We start from the raw sequence: 16,656 nt of genomic DNA, 5'->3' as shown, positions 1-16,656 counted from the left end.
GGATGGTTCACATCAGAGGATGGGGGAGGGGGGACAATAAATAAGAGGTTACACTTTGGGCTCAAATCAATGAGGATCTGATCTGTGGGAAGGAAGGAAACCCTGGGAGGTGGGCGGGGAGGATTCAGAAACACACGCTGGAGGCCCCAAACCCCCAGTAAGACTCATTGATTTTATTGTCAGTCTGCAGACAGGAGCTGGAGAACTGAACCCAGGCAGAGGAGAGGGAGGGAGAAAACTGGGAGTGGAGGAAAGAAATGGTGGAGATGGTGAGATGGGTTTGGATTTCAGCCCAGGGAGGAGGGAGAGTGTGTGGGACGGGGATTTACAGCTTTGGGGGAACAAGACAGGAAAACAAGTTCCATAGAAACTAGAATTGTCTGTTTTGATGACTTTTGTAAACTCCCTTTACAGAATATTGGAAGGATTTGCAGATGTAAAACTCAAACCAAACATCATATCACAATCTGGATGACTCACTTAATTCATTTGGACCTGAATATCGTTGGCCTTTGAATGTGGAAAGATAAATGTTTATCTGTTCAGTCTGTTGGAAAAGATTTCAAACATTAGTGTGGCTGGAAAAGCACCGAGAAACACACACCCAAGTGAGTGTTCCAGTGAACTGACTGGAAATAACTGCAACCAGTTACACAGTCTGAAAAAACATCACACCATTCAAAGTGAGGAGAAACTGTACAAGTGTTGTATGTGGATGAGGCTTCACTGAATGTCCAACCTGGAGAGACACAAGCACATTGGTACCATGGAGAAACCATGGAAATGTCGGGACTGTGGTAAAGGATTCAATTATCCATCCCTTCTGGAAATTCATCAACACAGTCATACTGGGGCCAGCACCCAAGAGAAACTATGGAAATGTGAAGATTGTGGTAAAGGATTCAATTATCCATCCCAGCTGAAAAACCATCAACACATTCACACTGTGGAAAAGCCATTCACCTGTTCAGTTTGTGGGAAGGGATTCACTGGGTCATCCCACCCGCTGACACACCAGCTTATTCACACTGAGGAGAAGCCATTCATCTGCACTTACTGTGGAAAGAGATTCAGATCTTCTTCCAACCTCACTGCACACCAGCGAATTCACACTGGGGAGAGGCTGTTCGCCTGCTCGGTGTGTGGGAAGAGGTTCACTGGGTCATCCCAGCTGCTGACACACCAGCTTATTCACACTGAGGAGAAGCCATTCATCTGCACTTACTGTGGAAAGCGGTTCAGATCTTCATCCAACCTCACTGCACACCAGCAAATTCACACTGAGGAGAGGCCGTTCACCTGCTCCTTGTGTGAGAAGGAATTTGCTCGGTTATCCAGCCTCCAGAACCACCAGCAGGCTCACACTGAGCAGAAGCTATTCACCTGCAGCTCCTGTGGAAAAAGGTTCAGGTGTTCATCCAGCCTTGTTAAACATCAGCGAGTTCACACTGGGGAGAAGCCATTCATCTGCTCTGTGTGTGGGAAAGGATTCACAAAGTCCTCCAACTTGGTGATACACCAGAGAATTCACACTGGCGAGAGACCGTTCATTTGCTCCGTGTGTGGGAAGAGATTCACTCAGTCACAACACCTGCTGAGACACCAGCAAATTCATAAATGACTGCGGGGATTGGTTTCTGCTGTTTTTGCTGCTGTGAATCAGGTCCAGCATTGGCATTCTGATGTTATTAACAACCCCATAACTGGCTGGAGTTGAATGTTCCGGAGATGTCACTGATTTTCGGGTCTGCAATGTCCCGTTTTAAAAGCACCATCTGTGATCTTTCCCCTTAGTTTAAGAAATCTCAACAAGAACCCGCTTACAATAAAATTATGAACTTTTACTTCAATCCTAAATTGATCTTTGATGAAAAATCTACAATTCAGTGTCTGAAGGGTTCCTCCGATTAACATCTCCAATTAGAAAGTGCTAATTAATCCTTGCTGACAATTCTTAATGACTTCCACATTTTTCATAGTGACACCTCCATTATGAAATTAAATTAAGGAACATAAACAAAACAGTAAAATATTTTACAGGCACATCAATAAAAGCTTCATCAATCAACATTGATATTGATGAAGTTTGGAAGTCACTGATTCAATCATTTCTGACACAGCAGCAGCAACTTTTGGTAAAGGTGGAACCCACAACAAAGACTAGTTTGAGACCCACTCAGCAGAGATGGCATCTGTCATTGAAGCAAAAAGCAAAGCCCACCAGATGCACAGCATAGAACACTCAATCACTTAAAAGTATCAAGACAGTTGTGCAAAAAGAACAGGGTGATGATGTGCAAATAAACTCTGGATCAACTTACATGAAATCCAAACCACCTGTGACAATGGTAATCTGCGTGCTATGTATGATGGGATCAAGAGCACACTTGGTCCTACCATCACCAAAGTTGCCCCCCTGAAATTGAAATTGACAGATGGTGAAGTACTCACCAACTGATGTAAACATATGTCCTGCTGGGTTGAACACTACTGTCAGCTGTACACCCATGAGATGGACATCTCCCAGTTTCCGTTTGACACTTTCCCACAGCTTCCTGTCAGGGTTGAGTTGGATGAGCTCAAAAAGACCATCGATTTCTTAGCAAACAGGAAGGCACCCGGCTCTTGCAGCCAAACTGCTCAAGCACAGAAAGTCCCATCTCCTGCCACACTTTCACGACCTCTGTCTCTATTGGAAGGTATGATCCCTTCGACCCGATATGTGTGATTCAAAAATCATCACAATATACAAAAGCAAAGACTACAGGGGCATCTCACTTCTCAGTGTCACAGGGAAGACCTTCGGTAGGGTTTTGCTTAAAAGACTACATCTACATGCAGACCAGTTGGGGATGGGGTGTGGGGAAGCAGCAGAGTCGAGCCTGAGACAGAAGTCTTTTGTTCTCTGGAACATTTGGAAACAGCAGCTTATTGTGAATAGTATAATTCAATAAATAAAGTACTTGTAGAAAATAGACTCTGAACAACCTTCATTAGATTAATTAGTCTTCTAAAATTAATTTAACAACTGGCTATTTCAGACTGGTACATTCTTTGTTTATAATATGAGTTGTTCATTGAATCAAGTTCGAATGAGAGTCCCTGACCTGTGAAGGGATTTGCTTTGACACAGAACTAGCTAGCGGGCTGGGAGCAGTGGAACCCAAGTCTTGGCTGATTATAGTGAATCAGTGCCAGTTTTCAGTCACAGTGACCTGCTCACGAAGGGTTCGATGGGGCCCCACGATGGCTCTGTATTGCTGTCAGGCTCTTGGAAAGCCGAGTGAGTGAGTGGGGGCATTGGGAAGAGGAGCTGCTGAATGAGTTGGGGTAGGGGTGTAGGTTGGGAAGAATTGGGGGGGTGGGGGGGGCGGGGGGCAGGGTTGAGAAGAGAAACTGCTAAATGGATGGGGTTGGTGAATGGGACTGCCGAGTGAGTGAGTGGGTGGGATTTGGAAAGAAGGGCGTGTGTGTGTGTGTGTGTGTGTGTAATGGGCGGGGGGGGGGGGGCGGTGTGAGGGAGCAGCTGATTACAAAGTGTGTGTGGGAGGATGGAGGTGTGAGGAGTTTCACTGAGTTGGCTTAACCTACGAATGTGTAAAATAATATTTTTAGCAAGTTCTTTAAAAATACAGACTTTCATATTGATATGTTGATCTATGATGTGGATTTTAACAATTATTTGCTGAATGTTACTGTGCTGCTTTATTGCTTTGTTTTTACTGGCGTCTGGGATCACATTAATTTTCAAGAGTTTTGTTGTATAGATGTTTGTTTATGCAATGTGGGCATCACTGGCAAGACCAACATCTGTTGCCCATCCCTAATTGCCCTCGAAGGTATTGGTGAGTTAAAATGGTGGCACATTGGAAAATAGCTGGTGACACACTGACATAACCCTTTGCTTCACTTCGCATGTACATAACCCAGCAAGCTCATGTTGTTGTTAGTATGGACTTCATCCTGTATTACAGGCACTAACTGCATTGAATGCTCATCTCACTCTGGTGACTTGATACAAAGGCATTGGTCACAGTTTTGATGGTAATAGAAGGTAAACAAAAGGAAAACTCAGGTTTTACCCACTTGAAGTTGAATAATTCCACCCATTTGAAGTGGGCTAGAAGAATTTGAATTTATTTCACATCATAAAAACTGCTAAATTACATGATTCCTTATCACCAAAAGATTTTCAGACCTTTCTGTCTTTGGCTATTCTCATCCCTGGTGACTGCAGCCACTTGGCAACAGGCGCCAACACTGAAAACAACAACCCACAACCCCACCTGAGAACCACTTCACATCTGACACTTGTGGCAGAACCTGCCTCCCACGGATTGGTCTCTTCAGCCATCAGTAAAAGTGAACCATATGAGGCTCCCCCATCCCCAACAGTTTGATTTGCTGTACGTCCATCATGTCATGTAGATGGAAGGATGACGATTCCGTTGCAGTACCAAGGGAGCACTGCACTGTCAGATGAGATCTTCAGCCGATGGGTATACAAGATCCATTGCTGCTATTTTGACGAGCAGGGAAGCTCTGCCCAGTGTCATGACCAATGTTGATCCCTTGATCAACATCACTCAAACAGCTTTTCTGGGTCTGATCATGTTGCTTCCATGGGATCTTGCTGTGCATAAATGAGCTGCTGTATTTCCTACATTACAACATGTGCTGCACTTCATAGAAATTTCATTAGCTGTTAAATGCTTTGAGATATCCTGGTGTCATGAAAGGCTCTACAGAAATACAAATCTTTCTTGAACGGAGGAGAAAAGGCCCAGAAATGGAACAGTTGACAACAAGATTTCAATTAGTCTCCTCTTATCCTGGAGAAAACAAATACTCCACACAGTGTGTTTGACACCAAGCTGATTAATTTAACATTTATCCAGAATTAAACACCAGCCCAGTTATAGGGATCATTATCAGCAGAAACAAACACCTCGTATCAAAATGAACATTGTCCAGTCCTGGAGGTGATTAACTACGGTAATAACAATGGAATTGAAACCCCTGCAGTCACTTGTGAACATCCTGGTGTCTCTGCAGATTGGATGACACATTGAATCCCTTCCCACACACAGAGCAGATGAACAGCCTCTCCCTGACGTGAACTCGCTGGAGTGTCAGCAGAAGGAATGGATATTTGAATTCCTTCCCACACACAGGATAGGTGTAAGGCCTCTCCCCAGTGTGTGAGCACTGGTGTTGCATCATTTGATTTCTGCTTTCAAATATCTTCCCACAGTCAGAACATTTAAAATGTTTCTTAATGGAGTGAACTTGCTGGTGTTTCTGAAGGTGGGATGTTCATGTGAATCCCTACCCACACTCTGAGCAGGTGAATGGCCTCTCCCCAGTGTGAATTCGCTGGTATTTCAGCAGATCTGTTGGGCCTTTAAAGCTCCTCTCACAGTCAGAACATTTGAACAGTCTCTGAGCACTGTGAACAAGTTGGTGTGTCAGCAGAACAGATGATTGAGTGAATCCTTTCCCACAAATCGAACAAGTGAATGGCCTCTCGCTGGTGGGTATTAAGATTGGATGAACTCCTGAATCTTTTCCCACAGTCAGAGCAGGTGAACGGCCTCTCCCCAGTGTGAAGGAGTTGGTGTGTCAGATCCATTTTTCTTTTGAAGCTTTTCTCATGGTCAGAACATTTAAAATGTTTGTCATCGGAATGACCAAGTTGATGTGTCAGAAGGCGGGATTACTGAGATTCACTTCCCACACACAGAGCAGGTGAATGGCCTCTCCCCAGTGTGAATACGCCAATGCATTTCCAGCAGGGATGGGGAAATGGATCCGGTTCCACAGTCCCCATATTTCCATGGTTTCTCCATGGTGTTAGTGTCCCTGTGTCTCTCCAACGGACAATCAGTTGAAACCTCATTCATACTCAGAACACCTGTACAGTTTAGTTTCTGTCTGCTGTGAATGGTGTGATGTTTATTCAAGCCGTGTAACTGGTTAAAGCTCTTTCCATAGTCAGTGCATTGGAACCCTCTCACTTGGATGTGTGTCCCAGTGCTTTTCCAGTCACACTGATCTTTGTAATATTTTTCCATAGACAGACGAGACAAACATTTCTTCCTCTACATTCAAAGGCTGATGATACTCAGATCTTGATGACTGAGGTGACTCTGTCTACTCTTGACTTGATGTTTGAGTTTCCTGTATACAAATCCTCCATTTTAATGACCTGGAAAAGGAGTTTACAATAGTCATCGCTGTAAGTCCAGGATAGAAATTCAGAAGACAATTCTAGTTTCTTTGGAAGATATTTTTCCCTTTTGTTCTCCAAAAGCTGTAAGTCCCCATTCCACACAGTCTCCCTCACCTTGGGCTGAAATCGAAACCCGTCTCACCATCTGCACCATTTCTTTCCTCCACTCCCAGTTTCTCCCTTCCCCTCCTCTGCCTGGGTTCAGTTCTCCAGCCCCTGTGAGCAGGATGAGAATAAAATCAATGATTTTATTATTTATTAATGATTTTTCTCTTGGTCACTGAGACCCTGAACACCCGCCCTCCCTTTGTTGCGTCACCAAGATTGCAGCGCATGCGCTCTCCTACCTACTAAAACAAGATGGTGGCCGTTGATCTGGGCCTTTCCCCGGGAAAAAAAACTCGGAGCCTCAAACGCCGGACTGCAGGTTCTCATTCGGTGCTGGCAGCCGACACTGGGTGTTATTGATACCTCCCTGCCCACCCGCCGGGTCCATCGCTCCCTTCTCCGCTTACCGGCTGCAAATGCGGTAAACAAGGGTTTATCCATCATCATCATCACTGCGCCTGCGTATTGCTCTCCCGGGGTGTGGATAGGGGGCATTCCCCACCGCGGCGGATGATGGGTAAAAGCCCCGCCATTGACAGTCCCGATTAGTTTATAGTTATTTATTTACGGGTGGTTGAAGGGAAGGACTCAATTCACCCCCATCCATCTGCAGGAACATTGAGTTGCAAAAGTATTGCACTGAATTGAATTCCTACCCCGAGAGCTTTACAGTCCTGTCAACTGTTAAGCTTCGTGGTTGGCACAAAAGCTTTATGGTGCTACAAAAACTTTTAGATTGCCTATGCATTAAGCAGTCCCTTTTACTGTTCTTAGACAGTAAGAAGTAAGCTTTTAATATATCTGTTAGTAGATGTTGATAAAAATGTTTCCCCTACGATTGTTTCTTAATTTTCCCAACCGCTCCTACTGTCCGAGAGAGAAGCCGATTGGTGTATCTGGGTCACGTGTGTGTCCAGAGGGGCTGAGCTTTGTAGCAGTACGCATGCGCAGTTATCCAGGGCCCGGAAGCAGAAAGAGAATGTTATGACTTTCTGTCCAGGGCTGACAGTGATGGATTTAATAAACTCCTTTCACAGGGATTAGGAGGGAAGACTCACGAAAACAAACACATAGGTTTCATATTTGTGGTTTCTTTTAAGTCAGTCATGGGCTGTATGCATTGCTGGCAAGGACAGCAGTTGTTACCCATTACTAATTTCCCTTGTGGTGGTGCTGAGCCGCCTTCTTGCACTGCTGAAGGTAATTTGATGTCGGTACGCTCATAGAGTTTTTCTCTGTCGTGTGTTTTGACACAACTGAGTGGCTGGCTAGGCCATTTCAGAGGGCAGTTGCAATCAAGCACAATTCTATGGAAATTGAGAGACAAAAGAAAGTTCCATGGTAACTAGAACAGTCGATTCTAAATATCTGTCCTGTATTTACAATAATAAACTTTATAAATTTAATTTACAGGGTATTAGAAGGGGAGGATTTACAGAGTATGCAAACCGAAGTACCAAGATACACACACAAACCTGAGTGAGAGTATCCCAGTGAACTGACTGTGGAAACAGCATGAACCAGTTCCACAGCCTGAAAAAAACATTGAACCCTTCACAGTAGGGAGCAACTGGACACGTGTTCTGAATATAAATGAGGCTTCAACTGATCGTCCAACCTGGAGAGCCACAAAGACACCCGCATCGTGGAGAAACCATGGAAATGTGGGGACTGTGGGAAGGGATTCATTTGCCCATCCCAGCTGGAAGCTCATCGACGCACTCACACTGGGGAGAGACCATACACCTGCTCCGTGTGTGGGAAGGGATTCACTCTGATGTCCAGCCTTCAGTTACACCAGCTAGTTCACACTGACGAGAGGCCATTTAAATGTTCTAATTGTGGGAAAGGCTTTAAAATCTCACCGGATCTAATTAAACACCAGTTTGTTCACACTGACGAGAGACCATTTGGTTGTTCTCAATGCGAGAAGAGATTCAGACAGTCATCTCACCTCATTCAACACCAGCGAGTTCACACTGGAGAGCGACCCCTTACCTGCTCCATGTGTGGGAAGGGATTCACTTCTTCATCCAACCTGGTGAGACACCAACGGGTTCACACAGGGGAGAAGATATTCACCTGCTCTGTGTGTGGGAAGCACTTTTCTCAGTCTTCCAACCTGCTGAGACACCAGAAAGTTCACACTGGGGAGAGGCCGTTCACCTGCTCTGTCTGTGGGAAGAGATTTGCTCGTTCTTCTCACTTGCTGACACACCAGCGAGTTCACAAGTGATTGTAGAGGTTGGAAATTGCTGTTAATCAAGTCCTTTGTTTGTTTTTGCTGATGTTAATACCTCCTATAACTGGCCTGGAGTTTAATATTCTGGACATTGGTCAAATGTATCAGTTTTGGGGGAAGCAGACTGCATGTCATAAAATCATAAGAGAGGAGCAGGAGCAGACCATATGGCCCATCGTGCCTGCTCCGCCATTCAATACGATCATGGCTGATCGTTAGCTTCAATTGCACTTTTTCGCCCACTCCCCATTTCCTTGATTCCCTGAGAGACCAAAAATCTGTCTATCTCAGTCTTAAATATGTTCAACAATGGAGCATGTACAACCCTCTGGGGAAAGAGAATTCCAAACATTCACATGTCTTCATGTGAATAAATGTCTCCTCACCTCAATTCTAAATTAACCGGAGTGTGTGCCCCCATCTCCTCGATTCGCCAGCCAGGGGAAACAACCTCCCAGTGTTTACCCTGTCAAGCCCATTCAGAATCTTATATGTTTCAGTGAGATCACCTCTCACTCCCCTGAATGCCAGAGAATATAGGCCTCTCATCGTAAGACAACCCTCTCATCCCAGGAACCAATACAGTGCTGTACTGCCTCCCAATGCAACTATATCCTTCATTAAATCTTCATCTTCTTCAGTTCTCTGCCTGAAAGCAGGTCTGACTCACAGCACCCTGATCTCCACCCTGCACAGGGCAAGGAGGCGGGTCCCAAATCCACCCCAGCTGGAACAGGAATCAAACTCCATGCTGTTTGTACCAATCGGATCCACACCAGCCATCCAGCAAACTGCCCGCCTAAGGAGTCCGAGTTGCTATGACAACATACACTTTAACATACATGTTGTAGTCCGGAGCTAGAAATAGTGATGGAAGAGACTCCAATCTTCTTTCCACCACATGGGTGACACGGACTCCCTCCCTCTCTTTCCATCTGCCATCGGTGTGAGTTGGGAGCGTTTATAAGTTGATACCCGAGCTGTTTGGCTGTGTGATGAACACAGCTTCCGTGGCCAAGTCCTGGAGTGCGACTTGAACCCAGAGCTTCCGGCTCAGAGACAGGGACATTACCCACTGCACCACAAGACCTCTTCCTTCCTTAAATACGGAGACCAAAACTGCACTCAGTGCCCCAGTTATCCTCTTAAATTCTCCAGGATAAAAGGAAAGTAATTGATGTCCTTTTACTGACACTTCCATCTTTGGACCTTTCCCCCTTTCTAACTCTCGATTATTTCAGCTCTCCTACCTTCAGTTCCTCTCATGGACAAGTCCCAGCTCCCCATACCTTCCAGACTGTCCCTCCTAGTCTTAGCATCCAGGAAAGACATCACTAACATATCCAGGATCACTAAACCCAAAGCTCAGTTTGTTAAACACTTTCAGCTACTGGACACAGTGTGTGTCCCACAGCATCTCTCGCACCTTTGATGTATGAATAGAGCATCATGTCTTTAAACCTGGTTTAAATTGAAATTGACTCAGCAAATGTATTAACAGCCTTGTGCTCACAGTCAGAAAAATGCACAGGTATCCTTGTGGTTATAGTTTGAACATGGTCAGATCACGAATGTAGTGAACAAGTTAAAATATAAATATCTCCAGTTTAGCCACAGCTTGTTCGACCAGAGCTGGAAAGAAAGCTCTGAATCCACTGAATTATCCTCTGTTCCCCATATTGGGTAAGTATTTTTTTGATATAATAATATTTTATTCAAGAAATATGTTCACAGCCCAAAGGCTGCATTGCAGTGTAACTTACGTCAAAAAACTCATAAAATTCATTTATAGACGAAGTAATCAAGTTAAAAATATGGAAATGTGACAATCACGTAATAATATGAAATAGACAAACAAATTCAGCAGGGAAGTGGTAGATGGGATATAAAAAGAAGGAATATTGAATTAAAATTACAGACCAATACACTTTTCCTATATTACAGTTCCTGAAGTACATATAAGTTTCATCGTTCAAGTGCTTCTCAGAGGACCGGAACCATGTAAGGAATTACTCTGTCTGTATGATTGCAGTGCTGTTAATAAAGTCAGGAAAAGACAATCTGTTGTTGTGAGCTTGATTACCTGGTGTCTGAAACCACAAGATTCAACATTTAGAGTCAACAAGATGAACAAGGAAACACATCATGGCCCAATACTCCAGCTCGATATTCACAGAAGGAAGTCTGTTATCTAATGCCTCGAGTGGACAGAACAGAGAAAGATCCCAACTGTAAGACAACCTCGACTCATTTGTAAATATCTTTCAAGTGCTGACAGGTTCCAACAGTCAGTTTCCATTACATTGAAGTCAATGGAAGGTGAGAAAGCGCTTATAAACGTTCCATACACAAATGCAACTTGTTATTGCCATAAAATGGTAGACTCAGGAATATCACACAAATTTTAAATCCTCGTACCGTAATAATCATCAGACTGGAAACTTAAACCTGCTGTTTCACTCTCAGTCAGGAACAGATCACTGTTTTACACCAATCTCTGATTTGACAGCACGTTTCCAGCATTCACTGTTCTTCCTGACTCTAAACCCAGTTGTAAAGGAGCCTTCTGTTCTGTGTCTACGAGCTTTCAACCATGGAAGAGAGCGGCTGTGACACATTTCTTACACACCTCACGATTAACCCACAAGTTCAATCCTGGATGTGATTAGCAGCAGCAATAACAGAATTCAACTCCTGCAGTCACTTGTGTACTCGCTGGGGTTTCAGGCTGGATGACTGCGTGGCCTTCCCACACAAAGAGCAGATGAACAGCGTCTTTCCAGTGTGTACTCGCTGGTATTTCAGAAGCTGGTCTGACTGAGTGAATCCCTTCCCACACACACAGCAGGGGAATGGAAGCTCCTCAGTGTGAACTTGCTCAACGCCAGCTTGTCAGATGAGTAGGCAAATTTCTTCTCACACACAGAGCACCTGAATGATCTTTTTCCGGTGTGAACATGCTGGTGTGTCAACACACTGGATAATTGAATGAATCCATTTCCACACATAGAGCAGGTGTATGGCCTCTCCCCATTCTGACTGCGTTGATCAGTTTCCAGTTCAAATGGGGAAATGAATCCCAACCCACTGTCCCCCAATTCCACAGATTCGCCAAGGTGCCAGTGTCCTTGTGTCTCTCCAGGTTGGACGATCAGTTGAAGCCTTACACGCACAAAACAACATGTGTACAGTCTCTCCCCAGTGTGAATGGTGCGATTCTTTTTTCAGGCAGTGCACCTGGTTAAAGCTCTTTCCATAGTCAGTTCACTCTCACTTGGGTGTGTGTGTCTAGGTGCTTTTCCAGTCACACTGATGCTTGAAATCTTCTCCCATGGACAGAACAAACATTTCTCCTTCCACATTCAAAGACCGATGATATTCAGGTCCTGATGAATCGAGTTACTCTGTCAGATCTCGACATGATGTTTGTTATGACTTTCCCATCTGGAACCCCTCCCCATGTAACCCCCTGTAAAAGGAGGTTACAGAAATTATCTCTGTAAACACAGGATAGAAATTCAGAACTGACAATTCTAGTTTCTATGGAACATTTCCCCCCTTTCTTTCACCCAAATCTATAAATCTCTGTCCCACACACTCCTCTCCCTCTCTGCTCATTGTTCCAGATTCAGTGTCCAGTCTCCTACTTATTCTTTTCTCCTCCTGTCCTTAAACACTGATTCAGACTGTGGGCCAGTCCCACTCGCTGATTCTAATTCTGCCAAAGAATTTGGCTCAGAACTGTTTATGAGGTTGCACATAAGGCCAATGTTATAGGGCATGGAAATGTCGGAATCGCAACACGTATATTGACCAGTGAAGGTAGACATGCAGTAGACGGTAGTAGAGATTAGCAAGTATCTCAACCACCACGATGAGGAATGGGAGCTCATTTGACTGCTCCATTTCAAAGGTAAACTCGAGCACCGGCTGGAACCCATTAAGGTGTGTAAGGAAAATCTTACATGCAGCTGCAAATTCAAGTATAGCAAATATATCATCTATGCCTTGGGAATACGCAAGGGGTAGGGGTTCTCTCCAACAGGATTTCCATTGGTCTCTTTCACCATTTTCACCTGAAGAAGAGTCACACAGACTTGAAGCATTAACCCTGTTTCTCTCTTCATAAATGCTGCCAGACCTGCTGAGTTTTACCAGCGTGTAAAATTAAAGCATATGGGATTGGGGGTAATGTATTGAGATGGATAGAAAACTGGTTGGCAGGCAGGAAACAAAGAGTAGGAATAAACGGGTCTTTTTCCGAATGGCAGGCAGTGACTAGTGGGGTACCGCAGGGATCGGTGCTGGGACCCCAGCTATTCACAATATATATTAATGATTTAGATGAGGGAGCTAAATGTAATATCTCCAAATTTGCAGATGACACAAAGCTGGGTGGGAGGGTGAGCTGTGAGGAGGATGCAGAGATGCTTCAGGGTGATTTGGACAAGCTACGTGAGTGTACAAATGCATGACAGATGGGTGTCCTCGTACACCAGTTGTTGAAGGTAAGCATGCAGGTGTAGCAGGCGGTAAAGAAAGCAAATGGTATGTTGGCCTTCACAGCAAGAGGATTCGAGTCCAGGAGCAGGGATGTCTTGCTGCAATTACACAGGGCCTTGGTGAGACCACACTTGGAATATTATGTGCAGTTTTGGCCTGCTTGTCTGAGGAAGGATGTTCTTGCTATAGAGGGAATGCAGCGAATGTTTATCAGACTGATTCCTGGGATGGCGGGACTGACATATGAAGAGGAATTGAGTCGGTTAGAATTATATTCGCTGGAGTTCAGAAGAATGAGGGGGGATCTCATAGGAACCTATAAAATTCTAACAGGACAAGACAGGGTAGATGTAGGAAGGATGTTCCCGATGGTGGGGGAGTCCAGAACCAGGGGTCACAGTCTGAGAATACGGGGTAGACCATTTAGGACTGAGATGAGGAGAAATTTCTTCACCAGAGAGGTGGTGAGCCTGTGGAATTCGCTACCACAGGAAGTAGCTGAGGCCAAAACATTGTATGTTTTCAAGAAGGAGTTAGATATAGCTCTTGGGGTGAAAGGGATCAAAGGATATGGGGAGAAAGCGGGAGCAGGCTATTGAGTTGGATGATCAGCCATTATCATAATGAATGGCGGAGCAGGCTCGAAGGGCCAAATGGCCTACTCCTGCTCCTATTTTCTATGTTTCTGTTTTTGTATTTGATGTCCAGCATCTGCAGAATTTTGCTTTTATTTTCCCATCAATACCTTGTATTAATACATTTTTACTCAGTGAATGTTTCAAACAAAAGTCTAAATCTTTTGCTAGCAATAAGTTCTGAATCGAGCCAGTGTCTCTCAGGATAACAAGCTTTCCAGGCCCTTTCTTGGACAAAAAATGTAGTGACTTCCCCTTCAAATATAAACCCTTCTTAATCCCTCATGTCTCTATTTTCACCCATGGTAAATACATTAGAAGATTAGAAGGAATAAATCCTGTTCATTCTCATATCATTTCACTTTCCAGCTCTTATGGGTTTGCGACCAGTGGTTTGTTGTCACTAAGGTGTTGTGAGTCAAATCATAGCTATCAGCTAAAACAGCAGCTTCCCTTATAGTAAAAACATACAGTGCACCAGGTGTGTAATAATGCTGTTTTTAAATTCTTCCATTTCGATTATTTAATCCACATTCTCAAAACTGTAAAATTTTCATTGCTCAAAATCACCTGTCAAACATCATTTCTTTTTTACGTAGCAAATTTTATGAAGGTTTGGGTCTGTCTTTTCACAAGGTCCAAAATTTTAATAGATACGATTTGGGAACGAGCTCATATGCATTAAGCACCACAGTTTGAACAGTCTCATAATTTGAAGCTTAACTTGAATAAACATCCATTGCCTTTCCCAATAACCCCTTTGCAAAATAAAAGCCCATGCCTTCTTTGGCCACCCTAACTTTGCAACAAATTTTCCAAACAAGGCAGAATCTCTCCAATGCCTTCTTCAGTGAAATTTAGGCACGAGGCAAATGTTCCTTGCAAAATGATAACTCACAGTGGGACTCGACTCATTGTCTGAACGGTTAGTTCCTCTTTCACCACTTAACTTAGGATTTTCTTTAGCCAGTTCATAATGTTTAATTTTTTTCTCTCTTTGAAGCTCTCTGTTTCTTTCCTTATCTCTTTCTTCCCTTTCTATTTTTTCCATTTGGAATTCTAGTTCAAGCCTCAGCATTTCCATTTTTTTCTTCTTTCTTTTTCCTTTTCCTCTCCTTCATGTTCGAGATTTTGATTTTCTCTACCCCATTGGAATTCTCACTCAAGTTTTTGATCTGCAATTGAATTCTCGGTAACTCATCTGGACTGTTATCTGGGTAAAGCTTTTCTTCTTCCAATTCCAAATGCGGTGCTATTGCATCAACTATTTCTGCTTTTTAAGTCCCTGCTTTGAAATCCAAAAACCACTGTTTTGCTCATTCCATCAACCTCACCTTTACTCATTGTTTCAAAACACCCAGGGATAAATCATCTCCCTGAAGACGTCTTAGCAATTAACAAAACCATTCTGCTTCTCAATGAATATGGTAAGGTTCATTCTGAAATATTGTTAGCCTAAACCTTAGCAAAACATAGCGCAGCACCCTTACCAGTCTGTGGATTCAGAATCCCGAATGGGCCCCAAATATTGTTACAATCCTGATAGGGACCATTAATGTTTAAAGAAAAATCCGAACACCCACTAAATAACTGAATGAATTATGCCACAATATTTGACATTTTGAAAAAAATAAACTTTCCTGTATATAAAAGAATTAAATGATATAAGCGCTACCACTTAAGACCATGTTATATAAATACTTAAGTTATAAACCCGGTTCTAATTTTTAGTTCCACCAAGAGTTCCTTTATACATTATGAAACCCTAAGGGTTCATTCACTTCTCCTGGAGCCAACCCATATGCCACAGCCCTCTGGAATTCACTTTGATTCCTCCTCAGTATTCCACCTACTCTTCCAAGCTACAAGATTTCCTGGGCATCTTTCCAGTAGCTTTTTGCCAATCTACCTGTTAAAATTTCTTTATGACCTCACAACTGTGGATTCCTCCACTCAGGCTTGAGCCTCACTGCCTTATTGCCCTGACTTTGGACAGACTGACTGCTTCTCCCCATGCTGCTCCCACAGCTTCTTCACAGCTCTTTCAAAGCTCACTGTTCAAGCTGACTCCTATCTGCCACAAGGCTAACTGCCTTTCACTATCAGGATCATTCAAGATTTCTTCCTCTAGCTCCAAGCTAGGCAAATCTTCCAGCTTCTTTTCCCCTCACCAACTCCAAGTGAACTGCAACGTACACAAGACCAAATCTGTAACTGTCTTCTAAGGACATAGGAAATAGGAGCAGGAATAGGCCATTCGGCCCATTGAGCCTGCTCTGCCATTCAATTAGATCATGGCTGACCATCTGTCTCAACACCATTTTCCTGCACTCTCCCCATATCCCCTGATGCCTTCGATATCTAAAAATCTATCAATCTCTGTCTTAAATGTACTCAATGACTGAGCCTCCACAGCCCTCAGAGGTAGAGAATTCCAAAGGTTCTTCACCCTCTAAGTGAAGAAATTCCTCCTCATCTGAGTCCTAAATGGTCTTCCCCTTATTCTGAGGCTGTGTCCCTGGTTCTAGACACCCCCAGCCAGGGGATATATCCTTCCTGCATCGACCCTGTCGAGCCCTGTAGAATTTTGTAGGTTTCAATGAGATCACCTCTCATTCTTCTAAGCTTTAAAGAATATAGGCCCAGTCTCCTCAATTCCTCCTCATAGGGCAATCCTGCCATCTCAGGAATCAGGTGAATCTCTGTTGCACTCTCTCTATGGCAAGTATAACCCTCCTTAGGTAAGGTGACCAAAATTGTACATAATGCTCCAGGTGTGGTCTAACCATGGTTCTATACAATTGCAGCAATACCTCTTTACTACCCTCCTCAAATCCTCTTGCGATAAAGGCCACCATGTGCCTTCCTAATTGCTTGCTGCAACTGTATGTTAGTTTTCAGTGGCTCATGAACAATGACGCCCAGGTCCTATTTAT

At 43.8% G+C, this 16,656-nt stretch overlaps 1 protein-coding gene across 1 annotated transcript in view; it reads left to right on the top strand.

Annotated features, from left to right (window-relative positions):
- Nucleotides 1-7,877: 7,877 nt before the first annotated feature.
- LOC144674964 (uncharacterized) overlaps nt 7,878-16,656 on the top strand; it is a 60,201-nt gene continuing 51,422 nt past the window's right edge. Inside the window, exon 1 of the mRNA XM_078536054.1 lies at nt 7,878-8,572. Coding sequence (XP_078392180.1) covers nt 8,118-8,572 — 455 coding nt within the window. The 5' untranslated portion in view covers nt 7,878-8,117. The remainder of the gene's footprint in view (nt 8,573-16,656) is intronic.

This window comes from Cetorhinus maximus, unplaced genomic scaffold, assembly GCF_964194155.1.
Source record: "Cetorhinus maximus unplaced genomic scaffold, sCetMax3.hap1.1 HAP1_SCAFFOLD_870, whole genome shotgun sequence".
Classification (NCBI taxonomy): Eukaryota; Metazoa; Chordata; class Chondrichthyes; order Lamniformes; family Cetorhinidae; genus Cetorhinus; species Cetorhinus maximus.
Note: the sequence above shows the minus strand (reverse complement) of the source record. Positions and strands in the feature narration are given on the sequence as shown.